At 40.3% G+C, this 25,556-nt stretch overlaps 2 protein-coding genes and 1 long non-coding RNA gene across 4 annotated transcripts; 1 reads left to right on the top strand and 2 right to left on the bottom strand.

Moving 5' to 3' along the window:
- Positions 1–8,553: 8,553 nt before the first annotated feature.
- LOC142957556 (uncharacterized) lies at positions 8,554–15,244 on the bottom strand. The gene is made up of 6 exons (XR_012956145.1): positions 14,702–15,244; positions 13,502–13,777; positions 12,040–12,825; positions 11,685–11,730; positions 11,479–11,573; positions 8,554–11,369 (listed from the first exon to the last, which is right to left on the bottom strand). It is a non-coding gene; the product is annotated as an uncharacterized LOC142957556 (long non-coding RNA).
- Positions 14,856–19,493, top strand: fam151b (family with sequence similarity 151 member B). 2 transcript variants are annotated; one of them, XM_076099456.1, is made up of 6 exons: positions 14,856–15,000; positions 15,140–15,265; positions 15,823–15,982; positions 16,059–16,273; positions 16,797–16,932; positions 18,315–19,493. In XM_076099456.1, the coding sequence occupies exons 1-6, from the start codon at positions 14,913–14,915 to the stop codon at positions 18,466–18,468; spliced, it is 879 nt and encodes a 292-aa protein (XP_075955571.1). In that variant the 5' UTR covers positions 14,856–14,912; the 3' UTR covers positions 18,469–19,493. The 2 variants fall into 2 exon arrangements, with proteins under 2 accessions (XP_075955571.1, XP_075955572.1); XM_076099457.1 differs by having other exon boundaries at positions 14,863–15,265.
- Positions 19,494–20,336: 843 nt separating this feature from the next.
- LOC142957266 (perforin-1-like) lies at positions 20,337–20,723 on the bottom strand. Its single transcript, XM_076098952.1, has one exon. The coding sequence runs from the start codon at positions 20,721–20,723 to the stop codon at positions 20,337–20,339; it is 387 nt and encodes a 128-aa protein (XP_075955067.1).
- Between the last annotated feature and the right edge of the window lie 4,833 nt (positions 20,724–25,556).

Raw genomic sequence — 25,556 nt, forward strand, 5'->3', positions numbered from 1 at the left:
CATTCTGCTTTTTTCTTCAAGAAAAATTCCAGCTTACACTTTCCTTTGAGAGACTGGGCTGTTTATAAGTTATGGGGTTCCTTATTTCTGAGGGTTCTCTCTCGCTCTCTCTCTCTCTCTCTCTCTCTCTCTCCTGCACACAAACGGGCACACACACACACAAACACACACACATGTCCTTCCCCTGCACATCTTAACATCCATTCCTGTCTGACCCTCCACAACAATGGCATCTCAAAAGAGCTCCAATTGCCTTGTGACCCTTAACTTCACCCCCTCACTCCCCCTCTTCTAAACTATGCCAACAAAGAATGCTGCTGCTGGAGCTCAGATGGGGAGGCATTCAAACATCCAATCCATCATTACTAACGGCCATGTTCAAAGGTTCACATGTCCACAATAGCTCAGCTCTGCACTAAACTAAAGTCTTTATTTCGTTGCCTGTTTGTACGGCCGACCCTGAAATCAATTGAGGTGAAATAAGTGAAACACTCAACCCAGTCGCGAGAACATGTTTGTCATTGTAAATGTAGAGCAAGGAAGATTTGGCTGAGGATTGCTGAACATGACACAAGCACACGCCACTGAAGAGGATAATAGTGTGTAGATATTCAAGTTCTGAGGTTTAGAATAGACACTGGAGCAAAATGCAACACAATAACACGAGGCAATTATCAGATACTAATGCACAAAGGCCAGCTGAAGCGCTCTAAGATGGTACTAAACTTATACTCCAATCACAAGCTAAAGCCGGTGGCTGCACTTGACCTCACAATAAAACACAAGAAGTGCAAGCTCAGTCTAAAGTTTGAAATAGTGAACATAGCAGAGGAGCATGTGCTCTACGGTGCTACAGCTAAACATCTGGGCCTTATAGGCAGTCTTTACTCCCTGCAGAACACTGCTGAAAACCAAGCGAACACAGCAAGTGACCCCAGCTCACTACAGACTGACCCAGTTGGATGATTACCCAGAATTGACGTGCACCAATGGAACACTGCCAGGTAAAAAAAAATAAAATGAAAATTGACCCAGACGCAATGGCCGTGGTCCATCCTGTTAACCGACAGCTTAAGATGGAAAAGGATGACTACATCACCCGAGTCCACCAGCCTCTGGAGTGGGTGAGTTCAATGCCAGCCACAGTGTGCAATAAGAAGATAAGAATCTGCACGGACCAAAGCAACCTAAATAAAGTCATCAAGTGAGAGCACTACCATGATGTAGAGGAGGTTGTGTCCACGATACCAAATGACAAAGTGTTTTCTGTGTTGGATGCTAGGTCTGGATTCCTTCAGGTGTCATGCTGTAGTGCCTCTCTTTTAGCTGAGTCAGGTCTACGGCCCTCTGCTGTTATCAGATGTCCCACTTATGGCACCAATGCATGACGGATGTGGCATTTCTTAAAATTGAGCCTCAGGTTGTAGCTTGTGGCTCTCTCAATTACTTTCCGCAGGATTTTGTCATGTCCTACGCTACATGCTCTACATCATCTTTTTTCCAAGTTCTTTGGTTCTGCGCCCGTCCACACTACAACTCAACACCAGAGTTTTCAAACTAACATGGCGTCTGTGGCATTTTCAAACACCTTCTTATTTGGTATTTTAAAACTCCGGAGTAGTGTTGGGTGTAAACGTAGCAAAAGATATGCATTTCCAAACGCAAACGTAGTAGTGTGGGTGTCGCCTTAGTTACTGTGGACCTGCCCTCTGGGATGCTTTGCTGGACGAGCTGCGATCTATGAAGAGCTTTAATCCTCACTGCTTCCTAAGGCCTGTGAACAGTGTTAAAGTGTGTGTGTGTGTGTGTGTGTGTGTGTGTGTGTGTGTGTGTGTGTAGGTATTGGGTGTCATCATAAATATGTTTCTTTGGTGTTGCATATATTTGATGTTTATTTTATTTTATTTAAATTCATGTCTTACTTTAATTGGTCTTTTAAATGTAAAGCATATTGAGTTTTTCTGTAATGAAATGTGCATTATAATAAAGTTTAAAAAAGATATTTATAAAGAATTGCATTGCCTTGACTTACCTAAATCCCAGTGGTATTAGTCTACTACACAGCTGGAAACAGTGGGTCTGTGACCAGCCCAGCTCCTCATGGTCAGAAGACCATGAAACAAACTGCAAGAGCCCTTCTTTCCCCACATCCTATACGCATCAAGCACCTGTTGGATAAAAGCGAGGGCATCAAGAAATAACAAAACTACTTCAAAAGAGCAAGAATCCCGTTCACAGCCAACACCTTCGACCGAGCACACCAGTCGCCAATCAATCGCTCCACTGGATGTGGGAAAAACCGAAAGACAAAGATATTTACAAGGCAAAAAAAATGGTCTATGGTTGAATCTAATTGCCTGAAAATGTTATTTACAGACTTTATATGTTGTCCTATGGCACTATAGGAAAGCTCAGTGAGTGTCCAAAAGGGTCCATCTTCTGAAGAGCATGAATATCCTCAGTAAATTTAGCTGATCTCTGTTTTTTCATCTTAAGTTTGATATTTCTCGTGTTCAAATGGAATCTTTGACCAGATGCTGGCACAACAGGAAAGGTCCTGGGTTTCCCGGAAACAAGGGGTTAATCAATTTTGGGTCATGAAAGTCATCTGCCAAGTTAATGAAAATGTGGCCAGTAGTGTTTGGGATACCTTGTCATGGATAGAAATGTTGGCCACTCTTCACTGTGGTGACTGTGGCTAAGTGGAGAGCAGGGTCGTCCTTCAATCAGAGGATTGGCGGTTCGATCAGCTTAACCCCAAACCTGCTCCCGTAGCTGTGCCTACGGTGTGTGAATGAGTTTGTCTGATAGACAGGTGACACTTAGCCCCTGCCATCAGTGTGTGAATGTGTGAATGATGACAAGTAGTGTGAAAGAGCTTTGAGTGGTCGGAAAGACTATAAAGCGCTTTACAAGTACAGTCCATGAACCATTCATGTCCCGTGTGGAATCAAAAGTCAAAGGTGACTTTTTGCTTTCTAGGCAATATTGTTACTCTTGTTACAGAACATTTTTCTGTGAGAAAGTGGAACGTTATTGACTTACACTAGATTCAGTGTTACGTTATTATTTCTAACCTTATTAAGCAAGTCATGTTCTTGCCTAACCCTAACCAGTTGCTTCACAATATTAACCACTGGGCAATGAGCGTTTCTGAAAACCGATTTTATTTGTTCAGAAATGTCGACATTCAACGTATCCAGTTATTTTGCAGGGGGCCATCAATATGTGTACAAAATTCAATGTAAATCAGAGCAGTATAGATGTTTAGATGTCCAGATCAAGTCGTGGAATTTAAGGCCATTAAAGGTTTCTAATTATTTTCTGCAAATAAAACAGTCAGTAGAATTCATTAGGATCATTTCCACCTTTTTTCTTTTGTAAATGTACTGGTATAGTCCACAGTTGTTATTGCAGGTAACCAAATGAATGTCACTTAAAAGAGGCATGCTATTCACCAAAGCCTCCTTGTGCAAAAACAGGTTCAATGAGAAAGCGTTTCACTATAGCAGCCTGACAGCTGAGGCCATGATAAGAGGCTGTGATAACTCCAACACAGCAGTTCATGTCCTCCACTGAGAATTAGTGTGGATAGTAACAGTAAGAGGATTCTGGCCCATTCAAGCATCTTAAAGAGCAACAGCACTATGTATGACCAAATCCCTGAGGTTTCTCATGGAGGGAGAAATGTTGTTGCCTCGCCAATACAAATCTCTGCTGTAACTCACTAATTGCTCCGGCTGTCTCTAATACCTGATTAGCACAATGAAGTGATTTACACGCCAACTGGGGCCTTTCGCACTACCTGTCTTCGTGGGGGTCTTTGTCCTCTCGTGGCTCTTATTAAGATGTCATCCATGCTCGACTGGAGTCTGCAAAATACTGAATATAATAAACTAGACGGATGTGTGACTAAATCTCCAAGTTCAACGTGAGAATGTCTGTGGTTCAGACAAACAGCTGACCTCTTCTCTAATGATATTTTCTCTGTATGGTACAAAGAGATTGTCAGGCCTCAATCTGTTGTCCTGTCCTCTGGCCTCCTGTCTGCAGTAATCTTGATAAGGGGCTAATAAGCCAGAAACACAGCTGCTCCCAGCAGTGGCCCCCTGGTGGGCCCCAGGACCTTCGAAAACATCCTCCGTTAACCCTTGATCACCCAAACCTGGTCTGAAGTATGCTCGCTCAAATGCTCAAGTAATGAAAGGGATTTGAACAAAGCTTGGAAGGATCACAGCAGACATCCTGCTGTAATATTTGGAAGGCAAATATAATGGTAAAACATTGCATTCCATGTGTTTTTTCAGATTATGTCTGTCTCTTAGCTTAGCTCGGACATTACTACGAGGAATTCACAGCAGGGGACAGAAGACTGACCAGACATGTTTTTGTTGTTCAGCTGCATACGTTTTTCTGTATTATAGACTCTTTGTGGCAGTTGTTATGTACCTGTCATAAGAGAGAGCTATATGTTTACAAGGAAAGCAATAGAAGATAAATGAGAAATGAATGAGGTTTGTAAAGCTTAACTTAAAGGAGTACTCTGCTTATTTTACACATAAAGGTCCCTTACTTGTCATACGGATCACTAGAGTGTAATGTCTTTACTGTCTCTTCAGAAAATATCCTGATGATACCAGCACATAGAGGGACATTATGAGAAATGTAGGATCTAGTGTTTTCGGAGCTCAGCCTATAATAGGGACTAAAAGAGCAGAATATCTCAGCCTCTGCTGCAACAGTTTAAGCCATGGTCTTCATGCACTAACAGGTCAGTGTTCTGGTCTTCATGCACTAACAGGTCAGTGTTCTGGTCTTCATGCACTAACAGGTCAGTGCAGGAAGAGGCAGAAAGCCCCCTGGTCTTACTTGAAGCCTCCACCTAAATAATGTCACAATATTAAGGAGAACACAACATTCATATACATAAAGATATGACTACGTAATATTGATGACAAAGTACTTCAACAAGATACAAAATGAACCTATGAATTTGCTTTAAAGGTCTTGAACTGTTCAGGAATATTCCCTTCATCTAAAAGTATCTTTTGAATAAAAACAAGTATTAGAGAAATATTAATGTCATAAATAGTAAATAGATTGTTTTTATATTCAAATATATTGATAAGGAATAACAATGGTCCAAGAATGGACCCCTGTGGAGCCCCACAGATCAGTCTGGCTTTGTTGGAATAGCAACCCAAAACACAAACAGTCTTCTGTTAGAGACATCATCTTTAACCATTTGTACATAGTATCCTGAAAACAATATTTATCCAACTTTTACCAATAAAATATTATGGTTAACTGTATCAAAGGCTTTTGAAAGTTCTGTGAAACACTGCAAATAAATGAATTATTATCAGGTGCAGACATAACTTTGTCAATCAGGTGAAGTAAAGCCATATACGCATAATGCAAATAAGCAAATAAGTGGAAACCATACTGGTGTTTTTAAAGAATTGCATTAGAATCTACATGAAACAGAATCCTTTTTTATATGTAATTTTTTTCAAGTATTTTTGAAAAACATGGCAAAATAGATAATCGTTAAAAATTGTTTTTCTGCTTGAGTGGATTGTTGGAATCTATAGGATTCATAAACACCACGGGTAAGAGGAGTAGGATTTGAGACATAGCTTACAAAATCTATTGTAAACCGAGGCTTATTGAAATCTTGAATGTTTTTCTTGGTGGATGTTTAAATTGGAATACAGTCATTGAGGTTGAGATGTTATTAATAATCAAAGTAGCAGAATTTTCTTTAACTCATGATGATTTATAAATAAGAGGGGGAAAAGTAACTAAGTAATGAATATTGACAAATTCCAGTGGGGGTATCTAATCAATTTTTGAAAGGTTTATATTAAAATATATAGCACCAACAATAACATTCTTTCCATCAGACACACCAGAGAGCTCTATATAATTTTGTCGTATCTCAAATCTGAAATGTCCCCTCTCTCTTGAGCTGCCTTCATTGCTGGGAGTAGCTGTTTCCTTTTTTGTTGAATGGATTCAGGGAAGTCCTCATTGATAAAGACGCCTGAGCCCTTCAAATGTTTAGCTATATTTCGAACAGAAAGTTTGTCCTTCAGCCATAGAAATTGGACCCAAAGGGGTCTGGGCTTTTATGAAGATGCCATATGCTCCCCGGCCCTATGAGCCTCATCCAACTCTATTTTTATCCAGTGATAGTTTCTTACTGAAGAGTTTTCACACTTTTTCTTCACATCCAGTCAGCTTTTCTTGTTCTGTTCTGTCTGAGATTACATGTAAAAAAGATCTAACTTTTGTGATTGTGTCCAAATCTGTCCTGGTTTCATTACAATATTTTAATCAAGTTTTATATGAGATTGTAATATCATCAAAACCATCTTGAGTCATTTCCAGACTCACTTTGAGATCATGAGCTTGCTTCGACGGATCATTAATCCTCCTGTTTGAAGAATCAACTATGATCTGAACACGTTTTGAAGCCCTTTTCCTGTTGTTCAAGCTAAGTTCTGTAGAAGTGTTTCTGCCGGTCCAACGATTCACGCACATGAGCCATGGTGACATATTCCCCAGAGACGTTGTTAGAACCACACGTTGTTAAAACCACACTGGCAAAGCAGAGTTTTACCCCACAAAGGTTGCATTTGGTTATGAAAAATGCATTGTGTGTGTGAGTGCCATGCCAAAACGGATCTGCAGGATGGAGCCAGAATCCTCCACAAGATACTAATAAGGTCCACAATGTTGCTGTAGAACACTTCTTTGTTCAGTCAGGTACTGGGATTTTGAGTTCTAGACAGGATCCTCAGATTATTTTTAGATAGAAAACCAAACACAAGATCAGAGAGCGCACAGAAGCAGCCATGACACATTTTGTGTTACAATAAAAGAGTGCATAAAAATAGATTATTAAACATCATTTTTTGTTTAACTCTGCAACAAAGTGTAAACAATATTATAACCAGAGCTTTCAAGTAGTGCATTCTTTTTGAAATGGAAATAAAACACGTAATGATATACTGAAAAAACAACACAATGCACTGCTGCTCAAACGAGTGAGAAGAATGTGTTTGCAAATGCTTGTGAACGCATTAGAACACATACATCTAAAATCTAATTGTATGTTTAAAGTTTGTGAAAGATCATGTAAAATTGCATTTTGAGGGGATGGTGGAATACGAAAACAATGGCACATGCAAAGTTCTGCAGTGATTGGGTTTTAACCTGACCAGGGGCTCCATCGTGCCCCCAAATGCATGCCAGGGTTGGGATGAAGTTCATTGGATATTCACAAAATGTTACTCTCATCTTTAAGAACACATTGTATTTATTTAAACAGTCAGCCATGTATGATTTTGTATACTAATTCAATTTTACAAACACTTGTTTGAGGACTTTAGGATGCACAAAGACAAATAAAACTTGACACCCATGTTCAAATAAGTCATTATTTTGATTTCATGAGATAATTGGGTTTGAGCATGGCAGGTCAGATCTATAGTGCCCCCTCAACACTTTTATCCTTTGAACGCATTCTTGACACCCTGTTTTAGAGTTTACTCTAAAACAAACAAAACTCTGCACACACATCAAAACTTCTCAACTTGTAGCTAGAATGTACAGTGATTGGGTTCATGTGTGTTTAGCGGACCCGCCCCCTAATGTGTTGGAGGCCTTAGTTGCTCGGATATTCCCAAAATATGGTAACCACATTGCTTTCATGATTTTGGACGTATTTCACTGTCTCCGCACAACTGGAAGATGGGCATTTTTAATTTTGTGCGTTTTTCATGTTAACTTTTCTGAACTCCTCCAAGAGGGTTTATCTGGTTCTTTTTTCAATTTGGTTGAATAGCCTCCGGCTATTGTGATGCTAAATTGCATGGGACTAGTCAATACCATCAACAGTGACTTCATTGGTCATGTGACAATATGCCATTTTAGGTGCAGTATGGAACTTTTCAAAACTAGAGGATTCAACAGATTCATCTCAAATGTGTTCAGCAGAAACTCAAGATCTTCTCAATGGTAAAATCCAAAGCTCTTGGGTTTTCATGGAAAGGTGTTTATGTGGTGAGGCGGGGCAGTTGCATGTTGCGCAACGAATCTGTTGTAACTTGACTTTACATTGTACGATCTGCCCCAAATTTCACACGTGGTATAAGAGTCCAGGTCTGAAGGCATCTAAAAGCCCATATTGATTCATAGCGCCACCTGACAATTGGACATGCTGCTGCTGGTAGCTAGCATTGATTTTGCTGAATTTTTGTCTTAATTTGTTGTCATATGACAAAATACATGCAAGGCCGACCACCCACCCAGACGTGCTGACCAAACGCAACGGTAAGCGGTCTAGAGGGAGGAGAGCCGAGACGGAAGTTAACCGTTTTTTTTAAACGGGAAGTAGATTGGTTGCTTAGTTAAAAAAATACAACATAATATAGTAGTCTTTAATAATGAACGGTCGTGTTTGATACTTAAGATATTACTCTAAAATCGTCCTCTATAAACTCAAACAGACACATTTCGTGGAAAGTTTTATTTTTCAGACTTAGTTACAGCACTGTGGGTCTTAATCTATCTCTCTCTCACATCAAATTTACTTCAATATTAGCACTTACACATAAAAGTTTACTAGATTATGGGTCCATAAATGTGGTCAACACACATCTCTCACTCGTTTCCTCAGTTTTGTTGTCTGTTCTTACTCGTAGCTCTGCTGGTGGCTGAAGTCTCTGTCCTACTGGAGAGCCTCTCGCTAATCGCTCCAATAACAGCTGCTTCCACCATAATAATGCAGACGTTAACTGCACAACAGCTGCTAATAAAGACTGCAAGGTCAGCAACACCTGTAATTAGTTGTCCATGTTAAATTAACCTGGTAGTCGATCGGTAATCAAGGCTGTTGTTGTTTATGATTTCCGGGGAAAGGGTCAGGTGATAGGGGCGTGACGAATCAGGGAAGGACACGTCATGACTGCTAAGAACCAATCAAGTAGCGAACGTGGGTGTGGGCGTCATCGTTTCCAAACTTATCCATTTTCGACCGTCCACACGAAGAGGCAACCCCGGAGGTTTCAAACTTATCCGTCCTCGGAAGCGTTTCCAAACTCCTCCGTTTTCGGTGCTCGAAAACTCCGGCGTAGTGTGGACGCTCAGTGTAAACGTAGCAAAACATATGCATTTTAAAATGGAAACGTAGTGGTGTGGACATGGCCTCAGTCAGGGAGCTCAGTGGACTGAGGAGGGATCCACCTGCAGCTCCTTTCGTTGGCTGATCCACTAGAGGGCGCTAATGATGCAGGAGAACACCAGGCTGTGACTCACAGAGCAGCTCACCAGATGGCGATGGTGGTAATCTGTTGTGTCTGTTACATTCAAGCTCTTCCTTCTGCTCTGGTTTTCTCTGCAGCAGGCCAACATGTGCTGCGCTCACACACACACTGATGTTGTGTTGAGCTGCAGAGAACCACAGCACAGGTTTTGTGAGGCTGTGTAAGATTTCAAATCAGGTTAAGAAAAAAATCATAAACCAATGGATTCATAAACATTTGGACCTCTGAGCTGTCAGTCAAGTGTTAAACTCCTACAGTGATCTGCGTTAACATAAGTGGGACATGTAAAGGTATTGTACAACAGATCAGATCAGAGTACATTTTCCCTCAATTTAAGAAAAAAACAAACCTTCCTGCAGAAATAGAAAATGTGCTTAACTGAATTTATCACAGAAGAAGGACACAGTACCGAGGTGATACAGACTAAATTCATAAAAAGCAAGTATTAGAATCCTCAATCAGATGTAGAAATTTGAAATGTATCTAATAACCTTTAGTTTAGGAGTTCTTCTGCATCTGTTGGGGCCTCCAGCCCCTCAGCATCCCTAAAACACTGATCCTGTCCAAGTGTCCAGTTCTCAATACAGAATTTAGAGCATATCTATTGCCTCAACATGGCTCTCAATTTAGCAACTGCTGAGCCGGCAGCTAGAAGCTGCTCGTCTGGAGTAGAGGATGAGATTCTGACACTACAGGCTGACATTCAGCTGAAGTCCAGGGCTCATGGACAGTTTTGGAACTTACTCACAGAGGAAAAGTACCCAAAAAGCTACCTACTTGACTGCATTATTCGGCTCTACTTATTTATGTGAGTCAGCCTTTTTCCACATGAAGAACATTAAGTCCAAATACGGATGGACACTGTAGTTTACGTTAAGTAACCAGAAATTCCCACATAAGCACCAAATGTGTATTATTACGCGACATAAGTCCCCAAAAAATGTGCCTTGTGAAACGAGTCGTTAAAATATGAAATTTAAGCAAATAGTTCAGCATGGAGACATTCCAGTTATAACTAAATAATGAATTACTTTTTATTTGGATTTAAATGTAGCTGTATCTTTGATGGGAACTCCTTACCTGTAATTATTAATTAGTGGTTTTCTAAAAAAATTCCGATAAGGTGAACCGCAGACCTGTAAAATGAGGCATTACCTAAAATAATATTTTGAAAGAGGATAATGAGTACTTTAACTTATGACAGTATGGGCATTTGCTGATGATACTTTATTAACACTCTGAATGAAGCATTCTTTAATTGTAATTGAGTAATTTTGCTTTGTGGTATTGGGTCTACTGTGGGCTCTAGGTTTTCATCCTCCCTGGCCTGAACGTCAATGGATGGAGATTCAACAAGGGGTGTTGGAGAAGCGGGAACAGCAGCGGGGTTTGGTTCTCTCGTTGGTTCTGGGTCAATCTCCAAGCAGGAATTATCATTTACATCATCCCTGGTCTGAACTTGGAGAAACTGGTGGAGGTGCCACCACAGCAGAGTGTGTCTCTGGACTGAGTGTTAGCGGCTCCTCAGTTACAGCCAGGTTTAAATCTTCCTGGAGTGTTTGCTGGAGGTTCAGCAGCGGGTGTCAGATGAGCCGGTACTTTGGGGCTCTGGGGCTGAAACATCCCACAAATCTGTCCGACTGCTACATCAACTCAGCAGCACTGGTGTGAAGCTCTTGCTCCTTTGCACCAGGACATTATGTGGGTGTGTCTGTCTGATCTTTGTTTGGATAGACAGGACCATGTCATCCCTGATGGAGCGGGAGAAGGTGGCATGACGCTTCACACTGGTGAGGGCTTCGGAGACTCGGCCACTGTAACCCCAACAGACATTTTGCTGAGTTTCTGGGAATGCATATTTAAGATGGGGGGGGGGGGGGGGGGGGGGGGGGTAGCATCCACAAGCCCTGCAGGACTCTGGGAACAACTTCTAACACCACCTCTTCTGGACTGAGTTCTTTGGAGCAGGGAGCCTCCTGCGCCTTCTTTCTCAGGACCTTGGCGTCGTCTTCTGCCATGCTGAGGACTTTAGGATGTCTGTCGGTTACAATCATTAAATTCGTTTTTAAAACCCTTCAGGATATCACAGAGATGTTAAAAGCACTGTCATTTAACTGTTAATACATATGCGTCAAATACAACTCACTGAAAATTAGGAGGTGAGGCCTCTGGGGAGTTGAGGAGCAATTTGGCTTCAAACTCAACGTCCCTCATTTTATTGCTGACATTTACTGCCCACAACTGAAACAATGGATTATATATGAGGTTCAGTTTAGACATATTTAGAGGACAAAATAGTGTAACAATTCACTCAAAACTATTCATAGTTTCTTCTCAGGGTCCTTGTCTTACCAGCGTCAGCAGAGGCTTGGTGTCCTCCAGATCAAACTCCCAAAGGCTTCAAAAAGAAACAAAACAATTGTATTTTCACTGTTACTCTCTACATTATCAGAGTAATATTAGTGTGACATGAGCATAGTTCAAGGTGTAGTGATGGACCGTCTGTCTCATCAACTCACCATTCTCTCAGACTGTTTTTATTCACGTCATCTTTCCTACAATAAGTGTCATGTGGCTGAACGTTAGAGTCAATGTGCTGGTCAAGAAACATGTGACTAGACGCAGGAAATGTCAGTGAAGAACATAACTCCACTCAGAGACTATGTTCACATTTATCTCATTTCTCTGTGTAGTCATCCACACTTACAGCTTCATCAGTGTCTATGCCAACAGTCTCTGTTCGGTCAGTATCAGACTGATTGTCCTCAAGACATCTTTTTTAATCGGATCTGCATGCACATCCGTTTCTTTAGGGGGTGTTTTGTTCATCCTGAACATCAGAATCTGTGTGTCTTGTGATGTCACTTTTGTAACTATCAGGTCACTGACTGGGCGTGTGGTAGTCAGTGTCAAAGTCTTTCCCATCTGTTTGAGTGTGGTGAGTTTGTAAAGTGTCAGTGGACCTGCTGGAGTCTGAGATCTGCTCCTTGGCTGTATCAAAGGACTCGGTGAAAATACTGCCACTGTACGACCGACGATGGTTTCTGTCTCAGACAACAACAAGAGGGCCATCTGCATCAAGATTATTGTGATTATGTCTGTACATCCTGTCTCTGTGAGTTATACCAGTTCTTGGAAGCAAGTTATCTTCACACTTTTCATTTTCAGGTGAAGTGAAAATGCAGTTTTTCTTTAGCAAACTTGCCGTACGCTCCATATCAGCACCAGAGTCCTCGTCCTTCTTTTGCCCCGGCTCCGTGTCTGCATCCTTCATGTCCTGCTCTCCAACAGCAGCGCCTTCCTCTCCAGAGAGAACTCTCTTCAGACTCTGGGCTCTGTCTCTGTATTCTCGGCACAGCTGAGCATCGGGCATGTGGTTGCCGTGGATCTCGGCCAGCTTCATGTACACCACATACAGAGCCTCGGGGTTAGCTTGGTCCTCCAGGGCCGCTGCCAGAGCCAAATGGAAGTTGCCCACTGTGTCAAAAGAATCCTGGGGAGAGTACAGAGAGCAGAGGTCTCCTTTTAATGAATTCATTATTTGTAGGCTGGATTTTGATTGGTGCTATATTCTGTGAAAACGATACCATATAAAGGTAAAGGCAACTGTTGCTCTGCCAAAATCTAAACCCTCTTCTTTTAAGACACTGACTGGCTACACTTTCACTTGAAGCCAGAGGAACTCTAGGTTCTAAAATGTTGTGTCAGTGTGTTATTATTGTGAAAAAACAATTGCCTAACTTTTTAGGAATGACATCAGTTTTTGACAGGTAAATTCACGATTTCCTCAAATAGTAAAACAAATAAATAAAAAAGTGTACATGTACATGTGTGTTGTGCAAATGTATCAATTCATTCACTGTTTTTCGCATGTCATTCTACACCAAGTCGTTACAATGAATCGGCCGCAGTTAGGTTCAGGCAATAAAGCCACTTAGTTATGGTCAGGAAAAACATTACCATTGGGCTGAAAATAAGTATAAACAAGTTAACATCAGTACGAAACACACGTCACAATCATCACTTACGTAGCTCAAAATTACTCTGAATGATGTTTATTTATAATAATTAATATAATATTTATTAGTCATATTTATTTCAGAAACATACTGTATATATTCCGTTTGGTCATGCAAATGCAAACACAGAAATATAGTCGGCTCGTGTACCTTCAGTTTGTGTAGAGTGAGATTGCCCAGTCAGCAGTACTCCTTGGTGTAGTAGGGAGCCTCCATGGGGTCCTAGAAAGTGATGATGAGGCACAGATTCTTGGCCACGCTTGACCTCTGTCTACCTGCTTTGCCGCTGATCTGAACGGGCAGTGTTGCGTACTGCAGAGCCTCCTCCTGCTCTCCCTGGTTCATTAACAGCTCTGTCAGTTTACTCAACAAAGAAAACTCTGAATGGATGTCCTGGATGCTCCGTGCAAATGGCAGACTGCCATCCTGCAACCAAACACAGAGAATTTCCGTAAAATAAGATCAGCTGTTCTACTGATTTAATGTTCGCTTTGAAAAAATGCATCTCTGGTGGTTTGGACTAAGACGCAAGTGGGGGAAACGACACTTGCACCCCGAAGCAAAATGAAAGTGGACGAGAGCAGGCGGCAGCAGCAGGGGGCGGTGACAAAAGACTGTGGTCAAGTCGGACAGTTTTCAGCTGCCTTCAAAGAATATACAGGAAGTTAAAGAAACAGTTACTAAGGGTACTTCTCAAGTCTCTTAGGCCAAATCCCAATGTCCCCCCTTACGGACTCACAGACTTTGAGACGCGCTCCCGCGAAGTCCGTGAGGGTTTAGGGCTGTCCCACTGTCAAATCATCAAGTGTTTGAGGGCTCTCTTGCAGACATTTTGAGCCCTTTATGAACCCTTTCCGTAAATCAGCATTATATGCTGACTTAGCCTAAGGGAATTACCCACAAATCATTGCAATGTGACGTTAAACACGGGGTAACCAGTGGACGCATATGTAAAAAAAAAAAAAAAAAAGGTAAACAAAGAGGACGGATCACTGTGTTCAGCCTGGAGTATTACATTTACTCAGAAACATTAAGGGTTAAAAATGGAACAAAAAATAAACATGAAATCAGAAGATATTTATTAATTTATTCATCAAACATTTGATTTTGTCATTGAAGCTGTTTTGACAAAAACGAGTAAATAGATTATATGAAGTTACCTCTCATCTAGTGAGGAAAGAGCCTGAAGACGTTCAAATCAGGGAGTACAAAGTATAAAATAAATACACACAGTTATACATCATATTTCTTGTCGTTTTCATGGTAACGTGATATGTTGCAACAAAGTGCTGTCCCATTCATATTTACACCATCTCAAGCCCTCACAGTCTCTCACACTCACCCACTTACCAGGTGACGTCACTAAGTCCTTAAGGGTTCAGGGTTTGAGGGTTTAGGGCGGACATTGGGATTTGGCCTTATTAAACAGTTCGACTGCAGCCATGGTCTAGTTCCAGAAGGTGGCAGCAATATGCAACGTATGGATACCGGCTGCTGTAAAACCACCAAAGAAGAAGAAGTAGAAATGGAAGAATAGCAATATTAATGGTGGAAATGAGCTATGAAGAGGATTATTTTGTCTAACCGGCGCAGTACTGCCTTAGTTTTCTTCGGATGTTTTATAGTTTTCTTCGTTTGGAATTTAAATGGTAAAACAGCCAAAATACCCTCCAAGTTACGTATCGCAATCTAGCAAACTATGAGCTAACACTACGCTGCCTTCTCCGTCTCACGGCAGCATTACTCGTCTCTGTCTTTTAGCGATTTACGACACGTTTTATTTTGTAGAGAGGATGTCTGACCGGACGCTGGAGTATTTATTAAATCCGAGTCAAGTGAAGAAATGGCACGCAGCCGAGGTGAGATGGTCGCACGCTGTCAACAGCAGGAGCAGGCTGACGGAGGCGCTCTCAGGTGGGTCTGCAGCGCGTTCACGACACCACAGCGGGCCAGTGGCTCCATATTCTGTTGACTTTTTATTCCAAAATTGAAATATACTCTGCACATAATGGCAGCGAAGTTGTGCCACCCATAGCAATGTTTATTTGTAGTATTAATGGTAATTAAAGCTGCAAGCAGCATTGATCGTATGGAGCCAAATCCAGGACAATAGTTTTTATCATTTGAAAAACAATGTGAACCTTGTGGTTCAAGTTGTGGTCTTGAACATTGAAAAATACAGCAATGTATTCAAAATAGAAATAAGTGAATGAAAGTTTTTTTCATTGCACCACCGGGGTTTGCTGTCGGTTTGTGTGGAACTCATTTGATGTTGATCTGATTTACCTACTAAGAGAAACGAGCCAAAGTATAGAGACTTTAACTTCCTGTTACCAGTAGGTGGCGCTATAACTATTACACATAATTGTGCTTCAGATGTCTTCAGGATGTCTTCATTTTGATTTTGTGTTGACCCGGCCGTTGTCCTCGGCTCATCACTGACTATCTTGACCACCGACTTTCACCCTTAGGTCCCACTCATATGATTGAAGCTGATGTAATAATCAGAGGTCGTGACCCCAAAGAGCCAATCATGGCACATCCCCCTGACACCGACAGTGACATCACACTGAAAGAGTGGCTGGAAGGAGTGAAGGATCACAACAAGGGAATAAAACTAGATTTCAAGAGGTGAGACGCATCTTATATCCGTTAAATGCAACATGTAGTTGTGTGTTATGCCAACACTGTGGTGCACTCTCCACAGCCTGGAGGCGGTGTCTCCATCTGTCGCTTTGCTGGAGGAGGTGTATCAGCCAGACCGTCCTGTGTGGATCAATGCAGATATCCTCTCTGGTCCTGGGGGACAGGCCAGACCTCTGGACCCCCAGGCTTTCCTCTTCTCTGTGAAAACTCTTCCTTCTCACACCGTGCTGTCACTTGGCTGGACTACGGGATGGACTGCTGGGACAGATAACGCAGGTGAAGACACTTCACTACTACTAGCTATATACTTCTTGCTATACTTTTGACCCTGAAGTAGCTATCGCTCTGGTTGCATGTACAAGATATTTATTGTTCTACCCCCCCCCCCCCCCCCCCCCCCAATTGTTTTAGTTGCATTACATATAGTGGTATATCATTTTATGCATTTTAGTTCTTTTATTTAAGTCCCTTTTGTTTATGACTCAGAGGACATGCTGCAGTTACTCTTCACTATTCCTCTTTGGTAAACTTTAAGGGTCTAAGTCTGTAAGTATTTCTGTAGTTAGCATGTCAAATGTATTATGCATTATATTATGATATATTCTTTGTAAAATGTTATTTTATACAAATTATTTTCTGTTTTAGTATGACTTTTATGCAACCGGACGATGAGACTCCTGAGGTTATGTCGAGGTGCACAGAAGTCTGTGGGGACTCCGTTGGCTTTTATTGTGGAACTCGTAGATAATGTTTGACGGATGCTTGCATATTGATTTGTTTGGTTTGAATATGTCTCTAGGTTACAGCTGGAATATGGTGCGTGTGATGGAGGAGATATGTAGAGCCCTGAAGAATCCAGTCACCTTCCCAGTGCGTGCAGCTCTCCTGGCCCAGTCCTTCTCTCAGCTCTCATGGCTGCTCCAACAGTCGGACAGGTAATTAAACAACACAGTGAGGCCAGTCATTCACATCAGCAAACCTGGTAACCTGTATAACCGTATTCTGCATAGCAGGCACGCAAGTACTCTGGTATTTCTTTTTTTTTTTTCTTCCTTTTTTAAGTAATGGTTGAAAAATCTAGCCGAGCTAATCAAGAGACATGGAATGATTGTTTCGTCTCTTACCATTAAGCTCTCTACCAATAACCATCACGGTTCACCTCGTACAATAGCTTTCAATGTCAGACATATTTCACTGTGTGGACCTGGAGTTCGCTTCATAAATCAGAATCAGCTTTATTGACCATGAATGCGTATGCATACATGGAATATACAAATAAACAAATAATATATATATGACAACAAGTAGAACAGAGAAACTAAGCATAAACATTGAACATGTCTTCTTCTGCTTATTGGAGCTTGTTCAACAACTGACTGACGCATTACCGCCACCAGGTGGTGGGAAGCTATATTGTAACTGAGCGTCTCATGGATAACTGTAATATCTCTGGTGTCTTCATTAGATAACCTATATACGGTCTCGCGGCCCTCAGGTGCAAAACTGAGCAAAACGGCAAAGTTTTTGACCGTGCAATATTAAATGAAGATAAATTATTTATGATTTCTTTAGTCTATGGTGTAGTGACCGTTGCTTCCCAATAAAAAAGTCACTACGGTTGCTGTAATGCTTGTTCTGACGCGTGCCATAAATAACAAAGTCCAGTTTCGAATATAGGCATTTTATTCCTCACATAATCAGAGTACACCACTTTCTCTTCAGTGCCATTTTCTCCTCAATGCCAATAAATCACAACATTTGCATTTGTTAAAACTTCACTTTAAATCTTCACGGTCAAAAACTGTTTGCTTCTACCTATTAGCAACCACCTGGTCCAATGACCCCACTGATTATATTACCTGTGGCCTGACTCACACCGGCACTACGCCCCCATGTGGTGGGAGGTTGTACAAAACAAAAACAACAAAATGGCTCTTACATATGGTTTAGAAAATAGATTATGACAGAGAAAGTGGTTGTGATCTGTTAATGTTGGAAAAATGCCATTTATTGCACAAACAAAGTCAATCAGCAACCGTGGTGGCCTTTTTTTGATAGGCTACAGGTTCACTACACATAGTATTCAAGAGCTTTTGTGAGAGGCATTGTATATTAATGTGCAACGTAATGAAGGTATAATGGCCTACACGGCACCTCATCTACAGTGATAGTCTTTGTTCAGTAATGGTAGCTATCACTGCTCCTACCAGCAGCTGTGAACAGTAGACGACCTCGTGAACGAGTAATAATTTGTCTGACATATATATTAACGTTGAGCTATTCATTGAATGCTTATGCTCACCTATGTTCTGCACAGGTACACTCTAACGGTGTGGACGGGCCAGAATGATGAGTTCACACTACAGGACTTACTGCCCTACAAAGAAGAACTTGACATCCATAGGATCTACTATGACCTGCAGGACTCTGGAAGGACAGAGCTCAGTATGACATTGCAAGACAATAACTGATAGTCTGCCAGCACATACGGAGACGTTCTACGGCTGTAGTTTCTTGTATGCATTTCTGTTTCTCTGCACAAATGATGACTTTTCTCTCGTATATTAGTTTAACTTGTGAAATACTGTAGAGTTATACTGCTGGCCTCTAGAAACACTGAGAAGCAGAGTAATGTTTTGGTGAGCAGGAACAGAGATGCGGAGTCACATTCCTGGAAAAGAAATGGCAAACTGGTTTGTAATGTGTCGTATATAAACATGTCTTGTTATGAATAGAACACAAAGGGTTGATCTTCTGAAATCATGACAGTCAGGATGATCCACAGACTCCGTTGTGAATGATTATGTGGAAAGTTATTATGATTGTTACCCACTAACAAAGAAGTGAAGGGACATACAGTATGAGGGTAAGATTTTGTGACTGCAGAAAGTACATGCTCTAGATATGTTGCGCTTCCATCTCTGAGCTGTGTCTGACTGTCCAAAGTATTCACAGAGGAAGCTGGTGAACTGGATCTGATAGACGCTTATGGCAGCTTTCTATTTCATAGATTTAGTTCCATTTTGATTTGAAAGACTACAACCAGAAGCAGCACCTGAGGGAAAAGCGTTGACGTTAACTTGAAGTCATGTTTGAATTTTTTTTCGAAAATGTCATCAATGAATAACAATGAATGTTTTTGTTTAGCATTTTAGTTTGACTTTTCTGTTTTATTCATGAGCACCAAGGTGAAATTTGCAACGTTTTTTTTTAATGGCAGCTGAGACTTATTCCTGTACCTGATAGTAAAGTTATGTAAAATAACAGAAGATATGTCTTTTTATCATTCCTTTCTTTACGAATTATGTACGGTATTAATACTAATTTTAGGTGGTAAATAACTTTATTAGTAAAGCAAGTATCTGTAAAATGACATTAAAATATTGTATTTTTAATCATATAAACCTGTAATTTTACAAGCATTTTATATTTCTTTTTCAGCCTCATTAAAATCATAAATATCTTTCATATAACAATAAATCTATTTAGAATAACAGTTTCTATTACTACTACTTTTTCTTCTTTTCAATATTAAAAACTGTATTTGAACAGTTTACCAATGCTAAAAGATATTATACACTCATAACAACCCATACTCAACATTGTTGTTCCATAATTATACAAAATATCAATTAACAATGAAATCTGTGAAATTACAGAAACAATACTTCTTTTACTATTAATTGTCACTTGTATCTATTTTAAAACATGTATTAAACATGAATCTAACAATTACATCTATTAAAAAAGTAAATATTTATGAAAGGATACATTTTCTTTTTATGTGAAAAAAACTCTTTAAGAAAATGGTATTTTACAGTTTTTTCACAGTTACAGGTTTGTCATGTTATTTTACATTCGTTTTTACAAGAGGAAAAAGAGCAACATTCTTTACTTTGTTGCAACTCTCCCATACATGTACCTTACTCTCATGAGTGGTTTGATGTGATGTTCATCAGGAATTTATAAAGTAAACTTTATCAGCCCTAGAAGGTGCTAAACTCCTGTCAACAAGAAAAGGTCAAATTATTATTTATATCTTTCACTACCACAATATTATGCTGAATGACTGAAAACATACACTTTGGTTCTTCCAGCACACTTTATTTCTCATTGGCAGTCAAAGAAACAGGCTCAAATAGCCAATGATAGTGTGACAGCTACCAGAACAAGGTTCATTGATCAAGTTAATGAGTCACTATTGTTCTGATCTAATCCTATTTCTAAATTAGGATGATTGGGACTATTAGGATGAAAACAACCCTCTGAGCCAGTCTGAGTGAATTGTAGGCTGCATGTGACGACTGAAGGTCAAATACATCTACACATGCCGAATGTCTCAGCCGAGTGTGTAGGTATAGTGGAGGGTGCCACCTTTCTTCAGGAAGCAGTCGTGGTTGTGTGTTCCCAGTTTGATCTGACGCTGGCAGACTCCCAGCAAGTCATCGAAGCCGAAGTCACTGTCATGAACCTCAAGCCTTAGCACGTCATTCTGCTGGGCCTTAAAATGGGTGAACTCCTCCTCCCACCAGGGGTTAGGGTTGTTGTTGCGAATAGACGTTTCACCCAGAGTGGCGGAGCCACAGAACACTTTGACATAGCCGTCTGTGTCTCCCAGGATGTTGGAGGGAAGATTGCTGGCCCGCAGGTTAAACAGCTTGAAGTGGGCATCAGCCAGAGTCAGACTGCACAGGACCAAAAGCAGGAGGGGACGACTGGAGGCCATGGCGTCACAGGAGGCTGTGGAGAACCAGACGCAGCATTTAATAGAGGATATGGATTTACAGTCATTGCAATATGACTCAACCTTTCGGGTTAGTCTTATGACACACTCTTAGCTTATGATGCCTGTGACCGCACTATTTGACCCACTTAGACCTCGTCATGTCTGCTTTTGAAACAGTGGACCATTACATTCCAATTAGCTGTCAAAATGCTACGCTCACGTGCTGGGTGTAGGGCACCAAGTGCCGGAGGGGCACCATGCTGGCGCTAAAATTTTAATATAAATTACTGTATGGTCAATGCTGAAATGTGTGCATGGAGGAAACCAGGACCAGGAGGAAGATACTGACAATGAACTATCTACCAGTTGAGTTACACAAGATAAACACACACAACCAGCAGGTCTGAAGAGAACACTACCAACACTCTCAAAAATGTCACCTTAAAATAACCTTCACTAACAAGCACCACGCCAATAACAGTATGAGTTTTGAGAGGTTTATTGCATCCAGCATCACAGCACAGAATCCCACATACATTTATAGCAATTCATTACAGTGACGGCCTGAGTCAGGGCTCCTGATATTACTCTCATTGTACGGTTCAGGATCTATTTTTTGTGTAACATTTATAATGACAATATATTTCTTTGGTTTAAAGGAGATGGCGCCTCCAAAAATGTTTGGGTGTGCGTATTTTTCCCTTTTTTGGGAGGTGGAGCACCCCCGAGCATTTACCTTTAGTTCACCCAAATGGCAGCAGCAGTCTTGAGAATGAAGTTGGCATTAAAAGCACAATCCTGGTCTGGTTGAAATTTATTAATTAACTGATTATTTACTTTTTCAGTCAATATGGGCAGTTTTGTATTCTACTTAGCTGGTACTCCCTGGAGGTCCCTGAAGGATCAGTTAGGCCCCACATTCCTTGCTTTCTCTTGGTCAAACCATTAAGGGTTGAATTTATTCGACTGTTACGCACGCTTTCACCAGACACAAGTTTATTAAAAGATATTTTGAGACGAGTTTTTTCAAATTAAAATTGGTACTTTCTACAATATCTGCACATGGAAACCACTGTATGTTTCATACAAGATTGTAGAACCAGTCCATAAAAAGGAGCGTTAATTGCAGGTCTGTGACAGGATGAAAACTCTGATCTCCGGGAGGTCAGACATGCTACATCTCTCCTACACGCCATTATTTTCTACATCACTACATGAGCATTAGTAATCAACATTAATTGTGAGTTGTGGAATACTTAGGGATACTGGGCTGCTCAAGGATATCAAGATTTGGTGGCTTGTAACTTGCAGTTTAACAATATTCAGTCTGAGATTTGAGCTCCTCCTGGACCATACAGTGTGACGAGTAATGTAACGATGAATAAAATGACCCCATTATCACCCGTGTGATACAGCTTTGTGAAGCATTTGTGAGACAGAGCTTCTTGTTTGTATGAGGGGAGGGTTTGTTCACTTATTTGTGTGTGAGGTGAATCACTATTCTCCGTGGTAGTTGTTTATCTTGTGAATAACATCTCCCGTTGTGTTTCGTCTGTTTGGCTAAGAATACTCTGTGAAACCTCCATTATTTTGAGCAGGCTCTAGTTGCCAAATCAATGTGACGATAAAGAGCTAATATAAATCACACATCTTATTGTTCAAATAGCCCACTACTGTCAGAATACAGCAGCTGTACAGCAGTTACTTTAGTCACTCCAGAGGTATTGAAGGGATCCCGGATTACAGGATGTCACATTGATACAGTAACTGTTCTTGGATTCAGTGGGACACTTCAAAACTCGCTTAAACACCTCAAATAATTCTAATAATGGACTAAAACATATGAAAATAAACCTATAAAAACAAAGAAATGTAATCAATATTCCAGTAAGAAGAAAGGAAACACTTTAGTTTTAATACAAAGTTTAAATTTTTTTTGAAAGCATTTCGTTTATTATAATACCTGGTTTTAGGCGTTGCTGTAACAAACTCATCTAGACTACAAAGACGCTGCAAAGAGGATTGTGCAGCATGGAAAAGCCCAGAAGTGTTATCATCTTCAGAGGAAAAGAGTGTGAACACGTAGCCTGATAACAGCTGTATTTAAAGAGGAAAGTCCCTTTGGTTCAGTTCAACGGGGGACAAACCATCTGTTTCGTCATAAGAATCAGCCTTGAGTATTGAAACTAGACTTTTTGCAAGTGTGATCTTTTTAGTCTTTTTCTTTTTAAATTCAGACCTTCAGACTCCTGGTTGGTTGTCAGTGTTGGTCACAGTGGACTGAAGGATGAATCCCTTACACACTGTTGCATTTCATTTAAAGCACGTAATGGAAACTAATCAAGGGCAAAATAGGACATTTATTATTTAAAAAAAAGAAATAATAACTATGGCTGGACAAGAAACCAAAATTAAGATTTTATGAAATGTTGGGTACCACAAGTTCTCTTTAAAATAAGAATCGCCAAGTAGTCAAACCTAACGAAAAATGAAGGTTAAAAATAGAGTATACATGTAACATAAAACAAGAATGAATTAATAATTATATATATATATATATATATATATATTCTGCAAGAGGGAAGACCTAAAAAAAACTGCAGATGACAGAATACTTTTTTTTAATGAGCCCATAAAACTACTCTTTTTGGCATTTTTATTTCCTTTTTTTCACCATTTCTAATTACAAAGAAAACATTAGCAACACAATGAGCAAATATGCCAGTTTGTGAGACCTGAACAGCTTGATTAGAGGTGATGAAGAATATAGATATCGCTTCATAAACAGGTAAAAACAATGGTTTGAAGAAAGTAAAAGGATAATACAAACACTATACTGAAGCACAACAACAGTTCAAGTCTTACCTGTAGTCTGGAGATCTTGTCTCTCACCACGTATGCTGTCCCATGTTTTTAAAGGCCAGCAAAGCTCTAATCAGCTCCATCTCACCCTCCCACAAAGAAACAGGCAACACTCAGCATTACGTCATGTGACAGAACAGGGATTTAGGCTTCTGGTTGGGTTGGATGACGAGAGTATAACATCATAATCATAATCATATCTAGTATCAGAAACAAATCCCTGTGCAATAATCTGGTACTTCTATATATATATATATATATACATTTTCAACCTACCTCGTGTACATAAAGTATCCTTTGATAATCTTTTCATGTTTATTCAAGCATCCTTGCACTCTGCATTATTGCACTTTTATCTCCATTTCATTGTAATTGTTGTTGTGTTTTATGTTCATATATATACACTTTATATATATATATATATATATATATATATATTTTACATGTGTACATAGTAGTTCAATGTTGATGCTTACCTTTGTTCTACTTTGTAGTCCTTGTTTTTGTTCATTTGTTGATTTCTGTGTATATCCTCGTATGTACTGTATATGCATACATTACCAATAAAGATGATTCTAATATGCTAATTCATTCCCCTTGTATTTGGGTACTGTTCAGGCTAATGTAATAATAATTACATCACATAATTATTATTAATAAAGTGTAATATATATTGTAATTGTATAGTTCAGGTTTTCTTTTATGTGTTTAAGGAAGATTGCACCTCCAAATATTTGTGTGTTTTTTCCCCTTGTTTTGGGGGGTGGAGCCTCACAAAGCATTTACCCTTAGGGCACTCATTTACCCTTAGGACACTCATTTACCCTTAGAACACTCATCTACCCTTAGGACACTCATCTACCCTTGGGACACTCACTTACCCTTAGGACACTCATCTACCCTTAGGACACTCATTTACCCTTAGGACACTCATCTACCCTTAGGACACTCATCTACCCTTAGGACACTCATTTACCCTTAGGACACTCATCTACCCTTAGGACACTCATTTACCCTTAGGGCACTCATCTACCCTTAGGACACTCATTTACCCTTAGGGCACTCATTTACTCTTCGGACACTCATTTACCCTTAGGGCACTCATTTACTCTTCGGACACTCATTTACCCTTAGGGCACTCATTTACTCTTAGGACACTCATTTACCCTTAGGGCACTCATTTACTCTTAGGGCACTCATTTACTCTTAGGACACTCATTTACCCTTAGGGCACTCATTTACTCTTAGGACACTCATTTACCCTTAGGACACTCATTTACCCTTAGGGCACTCATCTACCCTTAGGACACTCATTTACCCTTAGGGCACTCATTTACTCTTAGGACACTCATTTACCCTTAGGGCACTCATCTACCCTTAGGACACTCATTTACCCTTAGGGCACTCATTTACTCTTAGGACACTCATTTACTCTTAGGACACTCATTTACCCTTAGGACACTCATTTACCCTTAGGGCACTCATTTACTCTTAGGACACTCATTTACCCTTAGGGCACTCATTTACTCTTAGGACACTCATTTACCCTTAGGACACTCATTTACCCTTATGACACTCATTTACCCGTAGGACACTCATTTACCCGTAGGACGCTCACATGGCAGCAGTGGCCCTGGATGGTTTAGGGTACAATGAACAACACTTTGGGACATACGGTGTCAAACTAAATCCTGTTTGCTGAACCCGTCCTGTGTTTGATATTTAATACTAAGTTACCAGCTCTGACCATTACATAATTAGATGTATGCATTTAATTTGTGTGTCCACCACGAAAAAGGGTCCTTATTGACTTACCATTGCCATTGATTTCATTCTGAGGAACACACAAAAAAAGGAACAATTTGTGCCCATGAACACGAAAGCAATAGATTGCATTTTGTGAGTATTCCATAAGCTATCCTAATACTGGGCTGATACACCACACATCATGACTCAGTGAGTGTTTAGCAG

This window comes from Anarhichas minor, unplaced genomic scaffold (assembly GCF_050575085.1).
Source record: "Anarhichas minor isolate MPS153535 unplaced genomic scaffold, ASM5057508v1 ptg000025l, whole genome shotgun sequence".
Lineage (NCBI taxonomy): Eukaryota > Metazoa > Chordata > Actinopteri > Perciformes > Anarhichadidae > Anarhichas > Anarhichas minor.

What these genes read in the sequence shown, in the direction of transcription:
- fam151b (XM_076099456.1), top strand. Translation starts at nt 14,913, where the DNA reads ATGAAGAGGATTATTTTGTCTAACCGGCGCAGTACTGCCTTAGTTTTC. An exon ending in ATAAAACTAGATTTCAAGAG is followed by an intron (nt 15,983 to 16,058) that starts GTGAGACGCATC and finishes CACTCTCCACAG; the next exon opens with CCTGGAGGCGGTGTCTCCAT. An exon ending in CTGCTCCAACAGTCGGACAG is followed by an intron (nt 16,933 to 18,314) that starts GTAATTAAACAA and finishes TGTTCTGCACAG; the next exon opens with GTACACTCTAACGGTGTGGA.
- LOC142957266 (XM_076098952.1), bottom strand. Translation starts at nt 20,723, where the DNA reads ATGGCCTCCAGTCGTCCCCTCCTGCTTTTGGTCCTGTGCAGTCTGACT.